At 51.5% G+C, this 19153-nt stretch overlaps 1 protein-coding gene across 2 annotated transcripts; it reads right to left on the bottom strand.

Moving 5' to 3' along the window:
• Positions 1–3851: 3851 nt before the first annotated feature.
• GLYCTK (glycerate kinase) lies at positions 3852–19131 on the bottom strand. 2 transcript variants are annotated; one of them, XM_059856327.1, is made up of 5 exons: positions 19010–19131; positions 10280–10667; positions 9762–9913; positions 7772–7947; positions 3852–7155 (listed from the first exon to the last, which is right to left on the bottom strand). In XM_059856327.1, exons 2-5 carry the CDS (start codon positions 10564–10566, stop codon positions 6250–6252), a joined length of 1521 nt encoding a protein of 506 aa, XP_059712310.1. In that variant the 5' UTR covers positions 10567–10667; positions 19010–19131; the 3' UTR covers positions 3852–6249. The 2 variants fall into 2 exon arrangements, with proteins under 2 accessions (XP_059712310.1, XP_059712309.1); XM_059856326.1 differs by lacking the exon at positions 19010–19131 and adding an exon at positions 12597–13279.
• Positions 19132–19153: the final 22 nt, after the last annotated feature.

Here is a 19153-nt window from a genome sequence, read left to right as displayed (position 1 = left end):
TCCCCTGGGAGTGTCCCCTCCCTGCTGCCCTAGTGCCCGGCACCATTCGCTTCCTGTCTGGGTTTTGCTGGGGATTTCGGCTGGGCCAAGCCCCTCAAACTGTGGGATCTGTGCTTTTGAAAGAGTCACGGTGCCTAATCTGGCAAATTCTGTGGCACAGCCTGGCCGAGGCAAAGCCAGGGCTGTCCCCGCTCCGCAGTGGGAATGACCTCTCCATCCTCCCAAAAAGTGGCACAGATGTGGTTTGACTCTCACCTCTTCACAGCTCTTGGTGACTTGGAAATACTGATGTAGAAAGCCAAACCCCCCAGGTTTTGCACTGAAAAAAGCTTTTGTGTGGATGGATACCCCCTTCCTTGGGGTCTGGCAGCCCTGAGCCTGCGCTGCCCAGGGAGGGCACGTGTGGAGAGCCTTGCCTCAGGACTCCTGCCCATCCACCTTTCAGCATGGGCAGGGACATCCCACGAGGGGTGATGTGCAGAGCCCACCCTTCTGCACAGCTCCAGCCCCTGGAGAAACCTGGGCACTGGGGGTGGAGGAAGGCTTCTGGGAGTGTTTTGAAGAGTGTTGATGCTCCCAGTGCTATCCTGTGGCATGGAAAGGGAGCCTGAGACTTGAAATTCCTCCTGCTGGCTTAAGCGGAGCCCAGGGTGATGGTTCTGGTGTGGCTCAGCCCCTTTGGAGCTGCTTAAGACAAGGCTTTAGTGCTCAGCTGGAGGGCTGCTGGTTGGCTGTGCTGTCTTGGGCCAGCAAAAAGAGTTTTTTGGTGCTGTGTGGCAACCAGAGAATGTATTGGCACTTTGTTGGGGGGGTTTTTTGTTTGGTTTTTTTTTTTTTTTTTGCGGGGAGTTGCGGGGAGAGGTTGGTGTGGAGTTTTTATTTGTTTGGTTTAGTTTGTTTTTTTTCCTTTGGTTTGGGTTTTTAATTTTTTTTTTCTAGCTAGAAGGCCTTTCCCTTCTCAGTCTGGGCCGCATGAGCCTGCACCCAGCACCCATTCTCGCCTGCCCCAGGCACTGCTCCAGCTCTCCCATCCCATGGATGCCAGAATCACTGCCGGGATGTGAGCAGAAAGGCAGGAGGAGAGGAGGTGGCACAAACAGCCCTTTCTGCTGGCCACCACTTGGCTTCATCCCCAGCACTGCTTGGGTGGGCTCCCAGGGGAGCCTGCCCTGGTTGCCCCCCCGCCCCTGAACATGGGGCTGTGCCAGTGCTGCTCTCGGAGTGTTCACTGAAGAACAGCTCCCTGCTTTCCCTCCACCCACATCCACCTCCTCAGAGGAGGATCCACACTTGTTCACGTTAGTGCCTGGTCCCCTGTCAAGAGCTCCTGCAGGCAGCCAGGAGCTGCTCCTAATGGGCTGCCAGGGGATTTGGGATCTGACAGCTGGGTGCTGACAGCTCCCTGCAACTGCTCGCTCCAGCTGCTGGGCCCTCCTCTCCCTGGTAAGATGGAGAAGGATGCTCTGACTGCCAGAGGGAGGAGGCTGGCTCCTTTTTCTCCCTTCACCAGGTGTTTGTGATGGTGCTGGAGGGTTGTGGTACCCACTGCCTTGGTGGGGCTGGTAAAGCCCTGGGGGACAATGGTGGTACAAGCAAAGGGATTCCAGGCTGAAGGAGCTCCTGCAGGGTGGTGCTCCCAGATGGGCACTGTGAGAAGGGAGGAGGTCTGGGTGTTGTACAGAGCAAGTCTTGTCACAGCTCCTAGCAGGGTGTTGGGATGGGAGGCCCTTGTTAGCTGGGAGTGCTGGGAGCAAGTGCTGACACCTCCCAGGGCTCCCTCTGCAGCACCTCTGGGGCCTTCCAAGCTTTCTCCTGGCTGACACATCGTCTCTCTTCTCTGTTTGATGCAGGGCTCCTGTGTCTCCCCACAGACCCCATACAGGGGCTGGGGGGAATCCTGGGGCTCCCTGGGGTCTGGCTCCATCCCAGCGGGGCCATGGCAGCCCGGGCAGAGGGACTGTCCCGTCGTCCTCCAGCACGGAGCATCTCCCAGCCTGCCGTCTTGTATGGCTTTTTATTCCTATGTGATTATACATCCCACTTCATATAGGGATTGAAGCCGTGCACTACGCCGGGCTCTGCGGCAGAGAGCAGCCCCTGTGCCATGGGAGCCGGCCTCGGAGGAGCCACCAGAGCTGTCCCCCAGGGTGCTGGAGGAGGACTGACTGCTGGCCTCAGCCTGGACTCTGTCCTGCATCCCAGGCTCCCCAGCCTTCTTGGGATGCAGGTGAGGGGTGCCAAGCTGCTTTGGGGTGAGGCCAGCACAAGCCCACTCCTTGAATTGCACCCCCATGCGAGGGTGGGCCTGGTTCTACACCACATCTGCCGTGGAGAGCCCCAGTGACTGCACTGGTGGGCTGATCCCTGGGGAACCTGCTGCTTTGGTTTTGTCCCCGACTATCCTGGGATATGCAGCATCTGCGTGCAGGCACTGCCAGCAGCACAGGGGAGGAAGAAGAGGAAAAAGATGCTGAGGAATGGCCACGACAGCAAGGGCTGCCCCAGGCACGACGCTCTTCAGGGTTTCTCAAGAGGCCTCAGCCACTCTTTCAAGGTTTGTGTTATATCTGTCACATTAGCAAAAATGGTGAAAATTGTGGCTTGTGGAGGAGATGAAAGGCAGCCCCTTCCAATGCCTCCATAAAGGAAGGGCCCCATTAACACCTAGTGAATTATTGGCCATTAATCAGGCTCTGTGCAAAATAAAACCATCCACATTTATCATTATTGGATCCTTAATGAAGTGATAATGGGAATGCTGGGGAGCTGTGATATTAATGTCTTCTAAGAGGCAAGAGCAGAGCCAAGGGCGGCAGCCAAGATTTTTAATTTACTGCCAGAAGCTCGTGCTGTTAATAACGCTGTTACTTCTCCCGGCCGTTAGCACTGTTTGGCTACGAGCTGCCGACTTAGGAGAGCAAATCAAACCTGAACAACCCAGACTTTGTTCACCTGCTCCCCACACAGCATCTGAGCATGTTTTTCCCACCCACTGTCCCAGTGTCCCCTGCCCATGTGTAGTGATATGGCCAGGGAGCTGCTGGCCAACTTCACCCACCCGACTCCCTCCTGAAGGCTGGCTGCTGTAGAAAGTTTTGCTTTTTTGATAAAAAGGGAAGGGACTGTGAGCGTCAAGCCCCAGTGTCTCTTACTGTCCTCACTCTCACTCTGACTTTTCTCCTTAGGCACAAGCACCCAGAGCCAGGGTGGTGTGGAGCTGGTCCTAGCACAGCCCACACGCTGGGGTTGCTCGGTGTGACTGCAGCCACACTCTGGTGTCTTCATTTGCACAGTTTTACTCCCATGAGGCCAATATCCCATCCAGGACAGCAAGGACAAGCTGCAAAGCCCTGCCAGCCCAGAGGCAAATCATTACCAGGCAGGTAAGCGGATGCTTTCTTGTCTTAAGATTCGTGTTATCTCACAAATCCTGTTAAACCTGGCCAGTAGGGCCCAAAGGTATGTTGGCTCATGCCTGGGGCCTTTTGACCTTTTGTGAAGGGACTGCAGGTCAGAGGGAGCTGGCCTTGGGCTGGAACGATAGCCTACAATTCCCTGCTGAGCACTATCCAGAGAAATAAGATGCTGCTTTGTCTGTGAGGGCTGAGCACACTCCAATGCTCCTTTTGTCCCTAGGCAGAAGTTGCACAGGGTCCACCAAAGCAACCCCTTGGAAATGGAGCTTTGAGTTATCCAGGTAGAAGCATCAGAGAAGTATTTCTGTAGCCTGGGTGTTCCTGCTGAACCTCCCCCTGGCCTGTTATCTCCTCATTAGGAAAGAAAGGACAAGAACAAAAATCCATATATGGCAGCCAAGCAAAGGTAGATGGGAAATGCACTTCAAACAGCTCTCTCCTTTCAACAAACCTTTTATTAGACTTCTCTCCTCCCCAACACACACTCTTTACTTGTAATGAAAAGCCACCATTCAGGAAGCAAGGACACTGCTCTGGCTACCTGGAGTAGGCATTTTCTAGGAGAAGCCAGCCAGCACTAGTCCAAGGCCCTCTGGAATTGACTGGGAGGCAGCACAAGCAGCAGCTCCAAGTCCAGGGTGGTGCTCAGCAGTGTGGCAGAGCTGTAGGCAGGGGTTTATGGTGGCCCTGTGGCAGTGTGCCCAGGCTGGCACACTGTACTGCTGCTGAAGTGACCCTTCTGCCAGGCACCCCAGCCCAAAAGGCAGTCACTCTGCATTCTGCTGGAGCAGAATGGCCCAGGGAGCACCCAGCACGCTGTGGAGCCAGCCTCACCCAGCTGTCCTGGCTGCAGCCCACACTTGTGGCTGTGTGGCTGCCCGTGTTAGTGCCCCCGTGGAGCAGGCGACCTGCCAGCGACCTCTGGAGAAAAACACAGGGCACAAAGCAGCTTCTCCTGCACAACCACCCCCTGACATTACGGGGGCACAGCAAGCTCTGTAATGCTTGGCAGATTTTCCCCAGCAGATCTTGGAGCTGTTTGCCACTGTGAGCAAGTTCAGGCATGTTACAAAAGACCTTCAGACTCAGGACAAATGAGATGCGTGGATGAGTTTAAACCACCGGGCAAGAGTGGGGCTTTCAAATTCCCAGGGTTGTGCCTTATTCTGAGCCTGGGCTGTAGCCCAGACAGTCCAGCTGCCAGCCTGGCATCGACAACAGGCCCCATGATGGTCCTGCTGATATCCCTACTTGTTAGATACTGGCTTCAAAACCAGAACAGGAGGTTTTGCATCCTCCTCAAAACCCCACCCTCTGATCCACCTTGAAGTGGGGTGCAGAACAAGTGAGTGTTCAGTGAGACACCACAGGGTGTTGGCACAACGGTGTATTTATGTCACGAGATGAGATCAGCCACACAGAGTAGGTCGGTCTGTCTGGAAAGAGTCTGAGTCAAGCGTGTCCTATTACATTAGAGCTGGATTTTCAAAGGAGCTCAGCTCCCACTTAGGCTCTGTAACAAACAGACGGATATTCAAAAGGAGTTGGACGTGCTGGGTCATACTGGCTGCTGAGCTAAAGACCTTTGAATATCCAGCCAAACCGTCAGTATGCCTGTTGCTGCAGGCAAAGCCCTCCTGAAATCCAGCCCCACTGTGAGCTCCATGTCCTGGGAAACCAAGCTCATCTCTGCTCTCCACATACCACACTGCAGTAGGTGACAAAAACGTGATAACCACTGTGTCCTCGTGCATGTGGGGGGAGCAGCTCCCTGTCAGAGCACAGCTCTGGCAGATTTGCCCTTTGATCAGCTCAGCAGCATGGGTCAGGAGAGCTGAGCACGAAGGTTTCCTTGTCTTTTGTTCTGTGGAATTAGCAGAGTTAATCAGAATGACAGCAACTTCTGCCTCAGTGCAGAGGAAAGGTCAGTGGCTCAGGCTGGATGCACGACAGTTTTCTAGAGTTGGAAAACAACACCATGAAAGCTCATAGCAAACATGCTGCTAGCACACAGGCTCTCCCAACAAGGACCAGCAGTGAAGATGTTACTGTGGAGGGAAGGAGGCTGGACGAGGACTCCACACAGCTGGCTTGTCACTGCACTTCATTCATCCCCATCCTTACACTGCACAGTGAAGGTATGTTGTCCTCTTTGTCACTGTGCACTGCTTGTGTCATCCAGCCAGTATCAAAAACTTCCCTCTGCCAACATGCATCTTAGCCACACTTCTGGGTGTGCATCCTGCTGGGCCTGGGGTCTCTGTCATCTCAGTACCCTGGTGTGGGAAGAGCTACAGGGCACTGTGCTGGCATGTGGAGAAGGTGCTGGGTGTCCCCTTCCCAGCACATTCCCCCAGCACCTCCTTGCTTCAGGTGAGCAGGCCTTGCTCTTACTGCTTTTACATCCTTCAGTCACTGTAATTTGCTCCAGTGGACTCCTAGAACCCCACTGCTGAGCTGCTCTTTAGCTGGGGGCACTGGAAGTGCAACAGTGCAGCAAGGGCTCTCCATGGTAGCCCTGCCATGGCCTCAACTTCGCTACATCTCTTAAATTAACTATAGCTGAAGCAGTCACAAGCCTTAAATCCAGTTTCCTTGTCTGTAATGTGACCTCTTACCTTCCTCTGATCCCACCAATTACAAGTGCTTGTTTTTGCTGTGGATGTCCACTCATGTGTTTAATTAGTGGATTTTTGATTCTTTCTGTCAAAGACACTAGCAGCCTCAACAGTGAGCCCTAATTTAAGTAGTTTGCATTGTAGTCCACAGCATTGGTGCTTTCATTTACTCCTGCTCCTAATTAAGTGCATCTGAGTGTCTGCAGAGGGAGCTCTCATGATCTCTCCATGGCTCTAATTAAAATGGCCTGGATGTCCATGACATTGGTGCCTGTCAAGCCTGTCACCAGGAGGTGATGCCCACTTTGAAACTGGCTGAAGAACGTGTAGGAGTCATTGTTCCTGAGAAATGCCTCCACATCCAGGCCCTCCTGAAGTGCCTCAGCCACCAGCCCTGGGCTGCAGAAGGCTCCTGCTGCCTCCGTTGGCCCATCCTGCCCATCTGTTCCCCCACTGAGGAAGAGGATCTCACACCTCCCTTGGGGGCTGCTGGCTCCTGTGGCCTGGGCCTTGTGCAGCCCCAGCCCCACACGCAGGGCCAGCTCCTGGTTTCTCCCTCCCCTGCCCGTTCCTTGGAGCTGGACCGTGGTTTCTCCACCAGCCAGGATGCAGACTGGTCTGTCGGGCCCTAATCCTCGCAGGGCCTGTAGAAACTCCTCCAGGTGCAAGCCTGGGATCTGCAGCTCTGCTGCCAGCTGCAGGAGATTGCCCCTCAGCTCGTCCCCCAGGGGCCCTTCTCCGAGGCTGCTGAAGCCCAGGCAGACCAGCTGGATCAGCTGGCAGTACAGAGACGCAACACAGCCCACTTCCCCCTGGACTGCTGCACTCAGCACCAGAGCTGCGTAGCCCAGGCCCTCAGCCTGGTGCCTGGCCTCTTCCAAAGCCAGGGTGTTGGACCCAAGGATGATGTTGGAAACGTGGGAGTAGTTTTCTGGAGCAGTGGGCTTGGTGGGAGAGCTGGAGAGGACCATTTCCACTGACTTGGGCAGGTTGTGCAGCAGGTTGTATTTGGTGAGTATCTGAAGGCAGTCTTGGACACTGTGGGAGCTGGCAGCAGTGGGCCCACTCGCTATGATGTCCAGGGGGTCACCTATCACATCAGACAGGATGAGGCTCACCACCTATGGAAAGAAATGCCCACAGATTATTGCAGGAGGCAAAGACAGGTGACCACAAAAGAGCCCTGGCATAAGCACTGCTCTGAGTGCCATCCCCACATCAAAGCAGATGGAAACAGGGTAGGTCTTCACCCATTTTTAATTTATGGACCTGTGAGTGTCACCTTGCCCTTCACACACCCACAGATTTACAGTCCCCTTTGAAGCTGGACTATCATGTTGGAAGACGTAACCTGTGACACTGCACTTGTCAGGCCCAATCTAGTGTGGGTTCAGCAATGGGACATGCTGAGAACAGCCCCCAGGGGAGCCAAGGGTCAGAGCCAGCCTTGAAAGCACTGTGCTGAAGCACCAGCACTTGGAAGTGCCTGCTGAGTGTGGGCTGGGGTCTGCAGAGTGGCATGATGGGAGGGCTTATGTTTCCCAAGTCTGAATTCCCACTCTCCCAGCTCTGTCTCCCTGAGAGTTTCAGTCCAAAGTGAAATCTCAGCCAAAGAGTCCCAAAACAGTGTGCAAAGTTGTTCACTCAGTATGGACAAGAACCTGGCAAGTTGATTAAACTTGTGTTTTGAGGGTAGATGGGTGATCTCTGGGCAAACAGGGGCTTTCCCTTGGTTACCCGTGCAGGATGTGCCAGCTGGGCCAGCCCTCCACCCTTCAGCACGGACAGAGTCTTCCGGACAATGTTCAGCTCCTGTATGGCAGCTCCTCGGGAAGCCAACAGCTTTGTGAGCTTCTCCTTCTCCTCGAGGAGGATGGGAGGGATGGGAGCAGGCAGTAGGGCTGATCCACCCCCTAGGATGCAGAAGAGATGGCAATGACATCAGGACAACAGGAGAAGGAGGACAAGGGAGAGCAAGGCTTTAGCCTTTTCTCTTCCCTCACCAGTGTCTGGAGGGAAGGCAGAGGTGATTGGGGACCTAAGCTAACATCTCTGGAGAATTCAGTCATCTTCAACAATGGGTTTTAATCACTGCTGTCCTGCACTCCCTACAGTCAGCTACACTTCACCCAGACAGTGTGAGCCCAGCTGGATGGGGGCACCACAAGCCTGCAGTGTGGTGGGGATGACAGAAGAGGGACAGCAACTACCCTCACCCCTGCACTGGGCTACAGCTGGCTCCTCACACTGATATTCAGGGGTTACCTGGGTGGGTGAGCAGGGAGCATGGCCTCCACGGCTCACACAGCAGCCAGTGCTGTGCACATGGGGACACTGCCTGCTTTGGTGGCTCCATTTATTCAGGACAGTGTGCAAAACACTGGCTAGGGATGCAGCAAGATTGGAAACTGCTGAACTGCACTCATCTAGGCCTGGGAGGAAAGAAAAGGGGGGACAGTAATGCAAAGGACAAAGCACACTCTGAGTCCAGGGTGATAGCTTCACTGCTGGGAATTCTGTCTGATACAAGCAGGCATTGGAAATGTGGAAATGAAGGCAGGACTCTAATGGAAAAAGTGGAATGGATTGAAAATACAGAGCAGAAAAGAGCAAGGTCTGTGCACAGAGTGAACGTGCACAGAAGTACAGCTGAATGCTACTGTCAAAATGCAAAGCCTGCTCAGAGGTTTGAGACAAATCAGCATCAATAAAACATGATGAGCAAGAAAAACAAATGCAAATGCCTGTGTTTCCCAATAGCCAGGGATCTAGCTGAGAGGCAGGAGCAGTTGGGGACCGGCTGCTGTGTGGGAGTGCACATGCATAGGGAGTCACAGCCACGGGGAGATCCTGTACAGGCTCCCTGAAGGGCTGAGGAGTCTCTTGGAGATCCCTGTATCCAAAAGACAGGAGGAAGCCCAGGGGAATCCCCAGAAAGCACAGCTAGTTTCCAGTCACTTGGGTGTTTGCCTAATGGCACTGCTCTCTCTGTACTGGATCAGGCTTCAGCATCCACAGAGGAATAAACACTGAGCAGAGGAGAACAAGGCCTTTCTGCAGAGCTGCTCCAAGCCCCTGCATGTTTTTGCCCTGTGATACCCACTGAGCTCAGGATGAGGTGATGCCACTGCATCCCTCTGATGCATCTTCTTACACAACCCTGGATCTGGGGACAGCCTGGGGGCTACCAGCCAAGCCCTGGGAGTGTGCAGGGCTGCCTCTGCAAGGCATGCAGCTTACTGTGTGGTACCTGTAGGCCTCATTTCCACTAGCTGGGAAGGAGCCAAGCCCTGGGAAAGGTCAGTCCCAGATCTCAGCTTTCAGACTTACACTCCTGCACAAAGGCTGAGCACGCAGATCTACTGAGTGCTTGCTTCTCCAAGTCTGTGTCCCCAAAGGTAAGGAGGGGGCAGGAAGAACGTGTCTCCTTGCCAAGAGGTGGGAACAGCTGCCAGGCTGTGCCCAGAGGTGCCACTTCACTGTGGCAGCACAACAGGCTGTGCAGGTCAGCCTCTTTCCAGTGCTGGGAGGCAGCAGCAAGAAGCCCTGTGCTCTCCCTTGCTGCATGCCTGGAGAAAGGATGGCAGAAGGGAGAGGAAAAATCAAAGGTGCAAGTGTCTGTGCTGAAGGGGCTGGCACAGCACAGCACTCCCTTGCTGCAGGGTCAGGGATGGGCAGGCAGCTGGGGGCCCTCAGCAGATGCCACTCCCTGGGATCCCCACACTACCTGAGATGAGCACAAGGAGCAGATCATCTGCAGTCAGACCCTCAGCCAGCTCCTGGATGGCAACTGCTCCCTTCAGAGCCTCTGCATCTGGGAGGTTGTTCTTGGCGCCTTCGATGACCTGGATTCTGCTGTGTGGCTTCAGCAGCATCTCCCTGGTGAGGTAAGAGAGGCAATTACACCATGGATCTGTGCACCCACACATGCAGCCAGCCTGTCTCCTGCAGGTGCCTGGTGTACCAGTGGCACACAGTGAGTGACCAGGACAGGCACTTGGCCTTTGCTGAGTGTCTCTTCCCCACAGCCAGAGGCAGCACACCCAGTACAAGAGGTGGGCTGCATCACTGGTGTCACTGGGATGTGATGGTGATTGAAGATGAGAGCGGTGGGGTGGATGGGGTGGGCAACAGAGGGCAGCTCAAAAGGACTTAAGGTGTTCATAGCAACATCCCACAGAGAAAAATCTGACAGCCTACACCCATCCTTCCTGCTCCCCAAAATTGTCCAGAAACAGTCCTTACTGCATTCCTGCTCGCTGCAGGCTCTCCTGGATCCCCAGTGGCACATTGATAATCCCCCGAGTGAGGTGGTCTCCCAGGATCTCTTCTGCTGCTGCAGCCATCCCCAGCACAGCTTTTCCAAAACCCACCAGGTACAGGTCCCTCTTCACTGGAAAGGCCTGGCCCTTCACCAGCAGCTGAGGGCACCCATCTCCCTGGAGCTTCAGAGCCCTCCTCAGCATGGGAGCTGGGCGGACGGTGCCCAGAGCGCCACGGAACAGGGACAGTGCGTGCTCACGGAGGGACATGGTGCACTGGCTGCCAGGGCTGAGCCACTCTGCCTTGTGGGGTGGGCTTCTGCACTCCCTGCCAGCACTGGCAAGGCATCAAGGGCTGAAACAGCCAGCACCTGCAAGGGAAAGTGAACATTTTTGCTAGTAGAAGAGACAGAGCTGTCACAGAAAGAACAGAGAGGTCAAAACATGAACTGTGGAACTCTAGCTCCTGTTTCCCCTAGATTAAGGTGCCATACAAGCAGCATTTTCTAACTTTTCCCCAGGCAGGAGGAAGGGAAAGACAGTGTCACATTCAAACTATCTGTCAGCTTGTGATTCCCCTGCAATCTCATCACCTCCTGCAGGGAAGGTGAGCTCTGCCAGCCAGCTTCTCCATCACTGTAGTTTTGCCACTGGCAAGCCATCATTTCTATTTGCTTAGCGTTTGACACCTTTCCAAACTGTGGAAGCTGCTCTCTGTCCTGGAGAGAGCAGGGCATCTGGGTGGAACAGCTTTTCACTACATTAACTCCCTTCCCCATGCTAGCCAAATGCTGATGTCATCCTCTGGCTGTGCATTGCCCCATGTGTCCCTGCAGCATCAGACACGGACTGAGGAGAAACAACAGCCTTGCTGTCTGCCTCATCCCTTGCTGCTGGTGGCCACAGAGAGACCAGTAATGAGGTTTCCTCACCAAACAGCAAATTAACACAAGGCTTAATTTACCTTTCTCTTTTACTCCTCATTATCCATTAAAATCACATTTAGAGCCCAAATAAGACTTCATATCCAGGCAAAGTGTCTGTGTCTGTGAAAGCCCATTTGAGCTGCTCTCCACTGAGCATTAGCATTATCTGCAACAGATCTGTGCATGGACCAAAAGATCTCAGCTGCTCAAGGGCAGATACTTGTCTTGACAGAGGAAAGGTGGCCCCTGCCAGCACACACACATCTATTCCCTCCCAGCATTTCTCCTTCCTTCTGTTAACAGGCAGCAAATTCACTGCTGGTTTCTGAGGATCAAAGATCCTTGTGATCTGCATCTCTCCTGCTCATGGCATTTAAGGCAGGGTGCCAGGAGGCTGAAGCAGCCAGGGCAACACACTTGATCACAGGCCCATTGAAATTCCCTGAGAGAGAGTTAATCCTCTCTCAAGTAAGTGGATGTGTTTTGTGCAAGGGCTTCTTTTAGGAGAGCTCAGGAGTCCAGAGGTCTCTTTGTCCTGACACTCCCTAGCATTGCAAGGTGTTAATCATTAAGCTGGACAAGCTTTTCAACAGTTCCTCTGGGTCTAAATTTGCCTTATTTGGCTGCAGGGACCCAAAAGATCTACAAAGAAAACCTCTACACACCTTCTCAGGCATTGAAACTTGGGAACACTCTGAAATCTTGAGACAAGAGACTTGTAGGTAAGACTATACAGAGAATCAAAAGTTTGTCAGAGAAAGAACCCCAAGAATCACTGAAGTGGGAGAAGACCCTTAAGAACAAGAACAGCAATAAACCATTAATTGCTTAGAAGAACAGATTTTAAAGCCAAAAGCCAAGGCAGATTAACTACCTATGTGTACTTCCTTTAGTTGCAGGTCAGAAGGACTGGCTTTTCAACCACTAGGAGACAGGAGAACAAAAGACAGGGTGCCCTGACCACTTTGTTACTATAGACTCTTAAACTTCATGGCAGCTGATGCTGCCAGCGGTTGAAACCACTGACCCCACTTCAGTGAGGGCCAGAGTAACTGTGCTGACCGCAGTGAAGTCAGCCCTGCACCTCTCAGGAACTGAGATAAGCATCTCTGCTCCCAGCAGGTCTGTGATTCACCTGGCCCTGGGCACAGCGCAATCAGAGGAAGGTGCTACAAAGCAGAGGTGCATGCACCCCAGGTCACCTCGTCTGAGCTGCAATACAGGGTTTCAAGAATGGCTGGAGAAGAAAAGCTTAAGGGGAGCCAGGGGAGTTTAAGAAAATAAAGCCTCAAAGTTTTTAACAGGCTTTGTCTCTGCCTTGATGTTTCTGTGCCCGCTGACCCTGAAGCCCGGGGAAACAGAGCACAAGCAGACCTGCAGCCGTGGCTCCTGTCACACGTGCCCTCCTGGCAGCCCCGTCCTGCTCCAGCTCCAGACACCACACAGCAGGTGTGAGTTCTTTAAAGGCAATCCTCTCCTACTGGAGGTGGAAAAACTAAATGCCAGCTTAATTCATCTGGCACTTGTGTACATACTGCTAATGCTTACTCTGGAAAGCATTTCAGTACAATAGCAGGCATGTAATCTGTTTTCTGCACTCTGAACTCAGATTATATTTTAACCATCGAGGCCTGATCCAGAGTCTGTGGAAGCCAGCAAGTGCCTTTCTATTGCATCTCAGGATTTTGGGGTCCACTGCCTGACACTGGTCTCAGAGCACAGGTGTAAAGGCAGAGTAAATACAGTGTAAAACCCCCTTGCACTCAGAGGTTTTCCAACTTTATACCGGTGCAACAGAGAGCTGAATTTGGCACAGGTCCATTTGCTTTGGATGTCTCAGTGTGTGACTCTGCTCCTTGTCAGCTCTGATTAGACACACAGGCTTTCTGGAGACTCCCCTTGGAATGGGGGTGCTGCTAATGATACCACAAATCCCTTTTTATGTAATTTATTTATACAGTCTCAGGCACTGGGTACTAAATGTCATCAGGGAACAGCTATAAATCAGTGCTATGAAATCCACTGTAGATATTAACAAAAAATAAAACTCCTACTCATTTACTAAGGCTTTAAAAACAAGATCAAGAGAACTGAATATCACCCCAAAACACAGGCAGTTGTGGAAAGAAAAATAACCCAAATGGCAGCTCTCATGCTCCCTCCCCAGATGGTGGGTTTTGAAGTGGTGTAATTGCCTGTTAACTGCTACGTATTGCACGAGGGGAAATTACACCCTCACATCCCTGCGTTTTCCTCTTCCCACTGCTGGCTGTGAGGAATCTGGGCTGGGAGTAGGGGCTGATGATATGACTCATATTACTTCATGCACTAATCTTAGTTTCCCAGTTTCTCAGGAAAATCACCTAAGGATAAATGAGCCTTCTTCAGATATACGGATATAAGGTGACAAGCTATAGGCATGAGGAGGTTCAGGTTTCACACCTTCCCTTTGTCCCTGGTTGAGATAATTTGGAGTTGGGATACAGACAGTCTTTTGAAAAGTTTCCTGTAAGTTCGTACTAAGCTTAGGATGAAAATGATGCTAAGAATTGCCTGTTCCAAAGAGAGCTGGAGGATTGTAAGGGGTTTAGATTAATCCCCTTTAAATGAAAACTTCCTCAGCTTTCATTCATGAATAATCTACGCTCTTATAATAATCTACACACACCATTATAAACCCTTTCTTCAGAGGGCTCCTCCTAAGCCTGTAGAAATTTCCACTGTTAGCTCTCACACCAAAATGCAGCAAAACCCCAGCTTCTCATTTTCACCTTCTCTGGGAAAGAGGGAGGGGCAGGAGCTGGACTGTGATAAAATACAGGCAAAACGCTCATTTGCATTACCTTTCATTAACTTTTTAATTAAAGCAATTCTGCAGGCAAGGAGCCAAAGTCAGAGGGAGACAGAAAGAATCCAGCAGTAGGGGCAGAAATGTGGTAAAGCTGCCAAGTAAATTGGATGGTGGCAAGAGACCAAAAGCATGGACATAGCAGGGCAGAGTCTGAGCCATAAACTTGGAGGCACACTGGGGAAGAAAACAGTGAACAAATGAGCTGGCCATGCCCATGCAGTGAGAAAAATGAGCCAGCACCTCACTCCATGGCAGGTACTTGAAAGCTAGAAAAATATTCCTTTCTAGGGGCCAGTCTGCCATCACTGGGCAGAGCTGAGCTGTTCCAGGTGCTGCGGTTGGAGGTTTGTTCAAGGATTTGCATCTTGGGCTTGTGGTTTTTTTGAAGTTGGGGCAATTGAGCTTATTGCAGGCCAACCCAACCACACAGACATCCTGAGCATTTCAGGTGCTGTGAGTTCAGAGGATGCTGTGCCAGAATGCATGATTTAACTGAGAACTTCAGGGACCTAAGTTACCTTAGTTTCAATGTTGTCAGGATGCCTCTAGATTTCGTCCAGGACTGGTGGCTGGCACACCTTGTACAGGGTCAGCTTCAAAATCCCTGAGGGGCTAGGAAAATATTTGAGATAGCACTGGATCAAACCCCAGGTGCTGGAGGATAATTTTGAGCTCAAGCTCTAAGAGCTAGATTACAGTAGTAAACTCCCAGACGCAGCAAGTTTTAGCAGTGTCTCTTATTCCTCGTTTTTCTTGCTGCGTGACTTTTTTCTGGCCTCTTGACATGTAAATTACTGACAGACCCACCAAGGCTCCCTGCTTCCATTTCTCCTGCATCACCAGGGGAATTTACCTATGAAGTACAACAAAGTGGAGATTTTACTGCCTTAAACTCCCTCGTTCCCACTTACTGACACATCTCCTCTATCATTTGATATATCAGCTTTAATTTGCCTGGTGAGCCCTGCTCAAACCCAAGCTTGCTGCTCCACATGGTCCCAAAAGCATTACAAGAAAATTTTCCAGGAGATGCACTAAACCCAGGAGGGAAACAACGCACTGAAGGCTTGTTCCAAGTGACTATTCTGGGAGGATTAGATGGGGGATTTTTCAAGACTAATCTCTTTAAATGAAAATTTCAGAATTTGATTAATTTTTTAATCTGCACATGGATTTGCATAAAATTACTGCACTGCCTCATTCACATTTGGCAAAAGAGGAAATGTCTGCAGCAAGGATGGGCAGGTATGAGGGGTCCAGTGCACGAGTGGGTGTGCAGGGAGAGGGTGAGGGGCCCTTTGCCTCTTCTCACTGCAGTGCTCCTGCATCCATAACTGGGAAAAAGTATGAGGGTGGTCAGCAACAGTATGATGAGACCAGAGGGCTTGCCAGGCAGGCAAGGGAGAAAGTAGGATGGAGCCTGGATACCTTTGTTTTAAGAATATGCTGAGCTCTGGGAAACCCAGGAGTCCTAGTTTCCAGTACATGACTTTCTATATGTTGCTTGGAAAAGAAATATGTTGCTCTCATGACTGATTTACTCACCAGGAAAGTGTCAACAGGGTCTCTTTGCCTTTGATGGGGAATGTGGCTTAAGGCCAAGCACAGGGAAGATAAGTGCTCTACTCAGCATTTTATATATATAGATCAGTATCATTAGCAAAAAAAAATTAACTGGATTTGACATATGCATCTTACTAGTTTTTCTAGGTCACACTCCCTTCACTCCCTATATACCTTTTGGAAATGATTTTCCCATGCTCTGGGGATTGCAAGGAAGAAAAAATTTTCACTAAAAATTCTTCTGTAGCTCAACACAGAACACTACTACCCTGAAGCCAAGCCCATGCCAAGTCTACTTCCTTTCATGCTGTAATTTCTCAAGCTCCCTGTTCTGAGTCAACTTGCCATCAAAGATGAGAGTCATTTAAAATCCAGGGAAGGATCACAGTATTCTAGAGAAGATGAAAAGCTGCAAGCCTTGAGGACTGGAACAGTAGAAAGGGGTTGAAATTCAGTGCTGTGAAATACAAGGTCATGGTCTTTGGGATTAATAGCAGAAAATTATGAGCTCCTCAGCTGGAAATAACATAAGAGGAGAAAGAGCCAGGAATCTTAATCAGTCACAGGATGACAATTACAGCTGCCCTCTGGGCTGAGACAAGAGGCTGTGGGGAATGTGGAAAGCAGCAGATGTGAACTGCCTGGACTTTGCTGAGGTTTTTGACATCATTCCTGTGAGCACGCTGGAGTGTGGGCTGGGCAATCAGAGCTGGAAACCAGCCCGACCACTGGGCTCAGAGGGCAGAAAGCAGTGGCTCGGGGTCCAGCTGACAGCTGGCAATCAACAGGGACTCTGCTGGTATTTGTGTTGCCCCACGGCTTCATGAGTGACCTAGAGAGTAGCACAGAGTGCTCAGTCTGGGGAACTGCTGATGGGGGCACCTTCCAGGGGAACTGTGATAAACTCAAGGCTGGGGCTCACAGAAACCTCAGGGCACTCAGCAGGGAGAAGTGTGAATTTCTGCTGCTGAGCAAGAACAAGTCCCTGTATTGTGCAGGTTCCATGGTATCTAATACAGAAATGCATAGGTAGAATAACTGCATTTGATCAATATTACTCAAGCAGCAATTAAACATTTTTTCCATTAACTAATTTTGCAGGGGCATTATCCATAATTCCTACTTAATATGACATTTTTCTAGGAGATCCAATTATCCTGCCAGCTAAATTCCAGCTTGGTATAAACTGACAAACTAAGTTCCAACGATTAGGAAGAAAGGCAGAAGAATAAAAAGGAAGTGACAAAATATCAAATCAACAACCCACGGTGTTATACAACTCTAAAACTTAGCTAAGTATTGTAGGTGTTTTGAAGTAAATTGTCTTATGATGTTATTGGTGAGTCACCTCCGGGCCTGCAGGAGATAATCCAGGCTCTGATCCTGCAATTTAGAGTGTGCAGGAGGCACGACATTCCCAGATTTTCTAAAACCTCTTATCACCGGAAAATAAATCAGTTGTGGGTTTTGAACTGGTCTAACAAAAGGGCAGCTGACCCCGAGACACTCAGGAGGAATGAGAGTGTGTTTTGGTATCCCTGGACTCCCCTGTGAAAGTCTTGACTGTTTCAAAGTAAAAAAGGTAAATCATTCTGAGGAGCCAAACCCACCACAGCGTGACGGGATGACATCTTTAAACGTGTAAGAGGGAGCTCCAGCAAGCAAACAGCAAGGGCAAGGACTCTGAGTAAAGAAACAATTAACTAAATCAGACAAAAGTAAATGCACACAAAATAATTCAGCCCGTTTGAAGGACGTGCAGAGCTTTAACAGTCCTTGGACTTGCTGAGGTTTGACCACAGGAGGGCAACAGGATCTAAAAGCAAAATCAAACTCTATTCTGGACACCTTGTGAGGAAATGCAATTAACGTTCAGGAAGGCATTTTACAGTTTATTTTTTTCTTTTGATTGTGAGTTTCTGGGGGACTGAAGTGACAAGATCTCCTGGTTTCTAAATTTAAAATAGCATAAAACTTCGTGGGGTAAGATTTTCACAGCTACTCATACTCCAAGAGCAGCTTTTTAAGATAAGAAATACACAAAAACATGCACAGAGCCTGTCATCAGGTTTCGTGATAGAAAAAAGCAGTTCCAAGGTGTGTGTACTGGAGAAGCATCCTCAAAAGCCATGGTGTGTTGCTCAAAGGCTTAAGTGCGTGCTGCCCACCTTTACCTGAGAGCCTACGTGGTGTAGGAGCACAATGCTACAGCTATGGTCTTGCTGTATTATTGCCAACAAGTGGAATAAAGATTACTGGGAAATAAAAATGTGCAATAGCTGGACTGAAAGTGGGAAGGGAAGGGTGAGAAAGTGATCACAGTGTATCTCAAAGGAGAGGGAGCTGACTGATGCTCCCTGGGCACGCTGGGCTGCCCTGAGGCTGCTCCTGCCGGGCTCTGTCGAGATGCCGGCACAACACAAAATCACATGTGTTGAAAATGAACCCTGAGACATCGAGTCCAACCTATGACCCAGCACCACCGTGCCACCCAGACCCCATACGGCTACAGCCAGCCTTTCCTGAACACCTCCAGGGACATGACCCCACATCTCCCCGCGCAGCCCATTCCAGCGTCCAAGCACCCTTGCTGTGAGGAAATTCTTCCTGATGTCCAACCTAAACCTCCCCGGTCACAGATTGAGGCTGTGTCCTCTTGTCCTGTCAGTGGTTAGCTGGCCAAGCCCCACCCGGCTACAACCTCCTTTGGGGAAGTTGTAGAGAGCAATAGGGTCACCCCTGAGCCTCCTTTTCTCCAAGGTAAACACCCACAGCTCTCTCAGCCGCTCCTCACATGATGGTGCTCCACACCCTTCCCCAGCTCTGCTGCCCTTCTTTGGACCTGCTCCAGTATTTCAATGTCCTTCCTGAACTGAGGGGCCCAGAACTGGACGCAGCACTCAAAGCGTGCCCTCACCAGTGCCCAGGACAGGGAAACCATCAGCGCCCTGCTCCTGCTGGCCACACTATGACTGATACAGGCCTGGTGCCACTGGCCCTCTTGGCCACCCGAGCACGCCCGGGCTCATGTTCAGCAGGCTGCCGACCAGTGCATTTCTCTCTAGTTTCATTAGAAACTCCGAAAAACGCCTTAAATCGACATCACATGGGGACAACCCTGCACAGGGCGCGGCTGTCCCGCGCTCCCCGCGGCCCCTCACGGCCTGCAGCACCACCAGCCCGCCCAGCCCGCACCGGAAGTGACGCGCTCGCGCCGTCGCGAAGCCATTGCCCGTTCTACGGGATGACGTCATGCCCTCAACCCGGCCCCCTACGCCTCAATCGGCACGGACGGGCGGGTGGGTAAAGAACGGATAACGAACCCCGGCCCCGCCATTGCCGCCCGGCCCTACCCTGCGCAGCCCCTTCCCACCTCGGGCCCCGGGAGCGGCAGGGACGGTGACGGATGCTGGCAATCACGGCGAGCCGGGAGCGCGCAGGCCTTTCTGCTCTTCCTGCCACACTCAATATGGCCGCCGGACACCCCGCCCTCCCCCGTCCCAACAGCCCCTGCGCA

The sequence above is a fragment of the Haemorhous mexicanus genome, chromosome 11, assembly GCF_027477595.1.
Source record: "Haemorhous mexicanus isolate bHaeMex1 chromosome 11, bHaeMex1.pri, whole genome shotgun sequence".
NCBI lineage: Eukaryota > Metazoa > Chordata > Aves > Passeriformes > Fringillidae > Haemorhous > Haemorhous mexicanus.
Note: the sequence above shows the minus strand (reverse complement) of the source record. Positions and strands in the feature narration are given on the sequence as shown.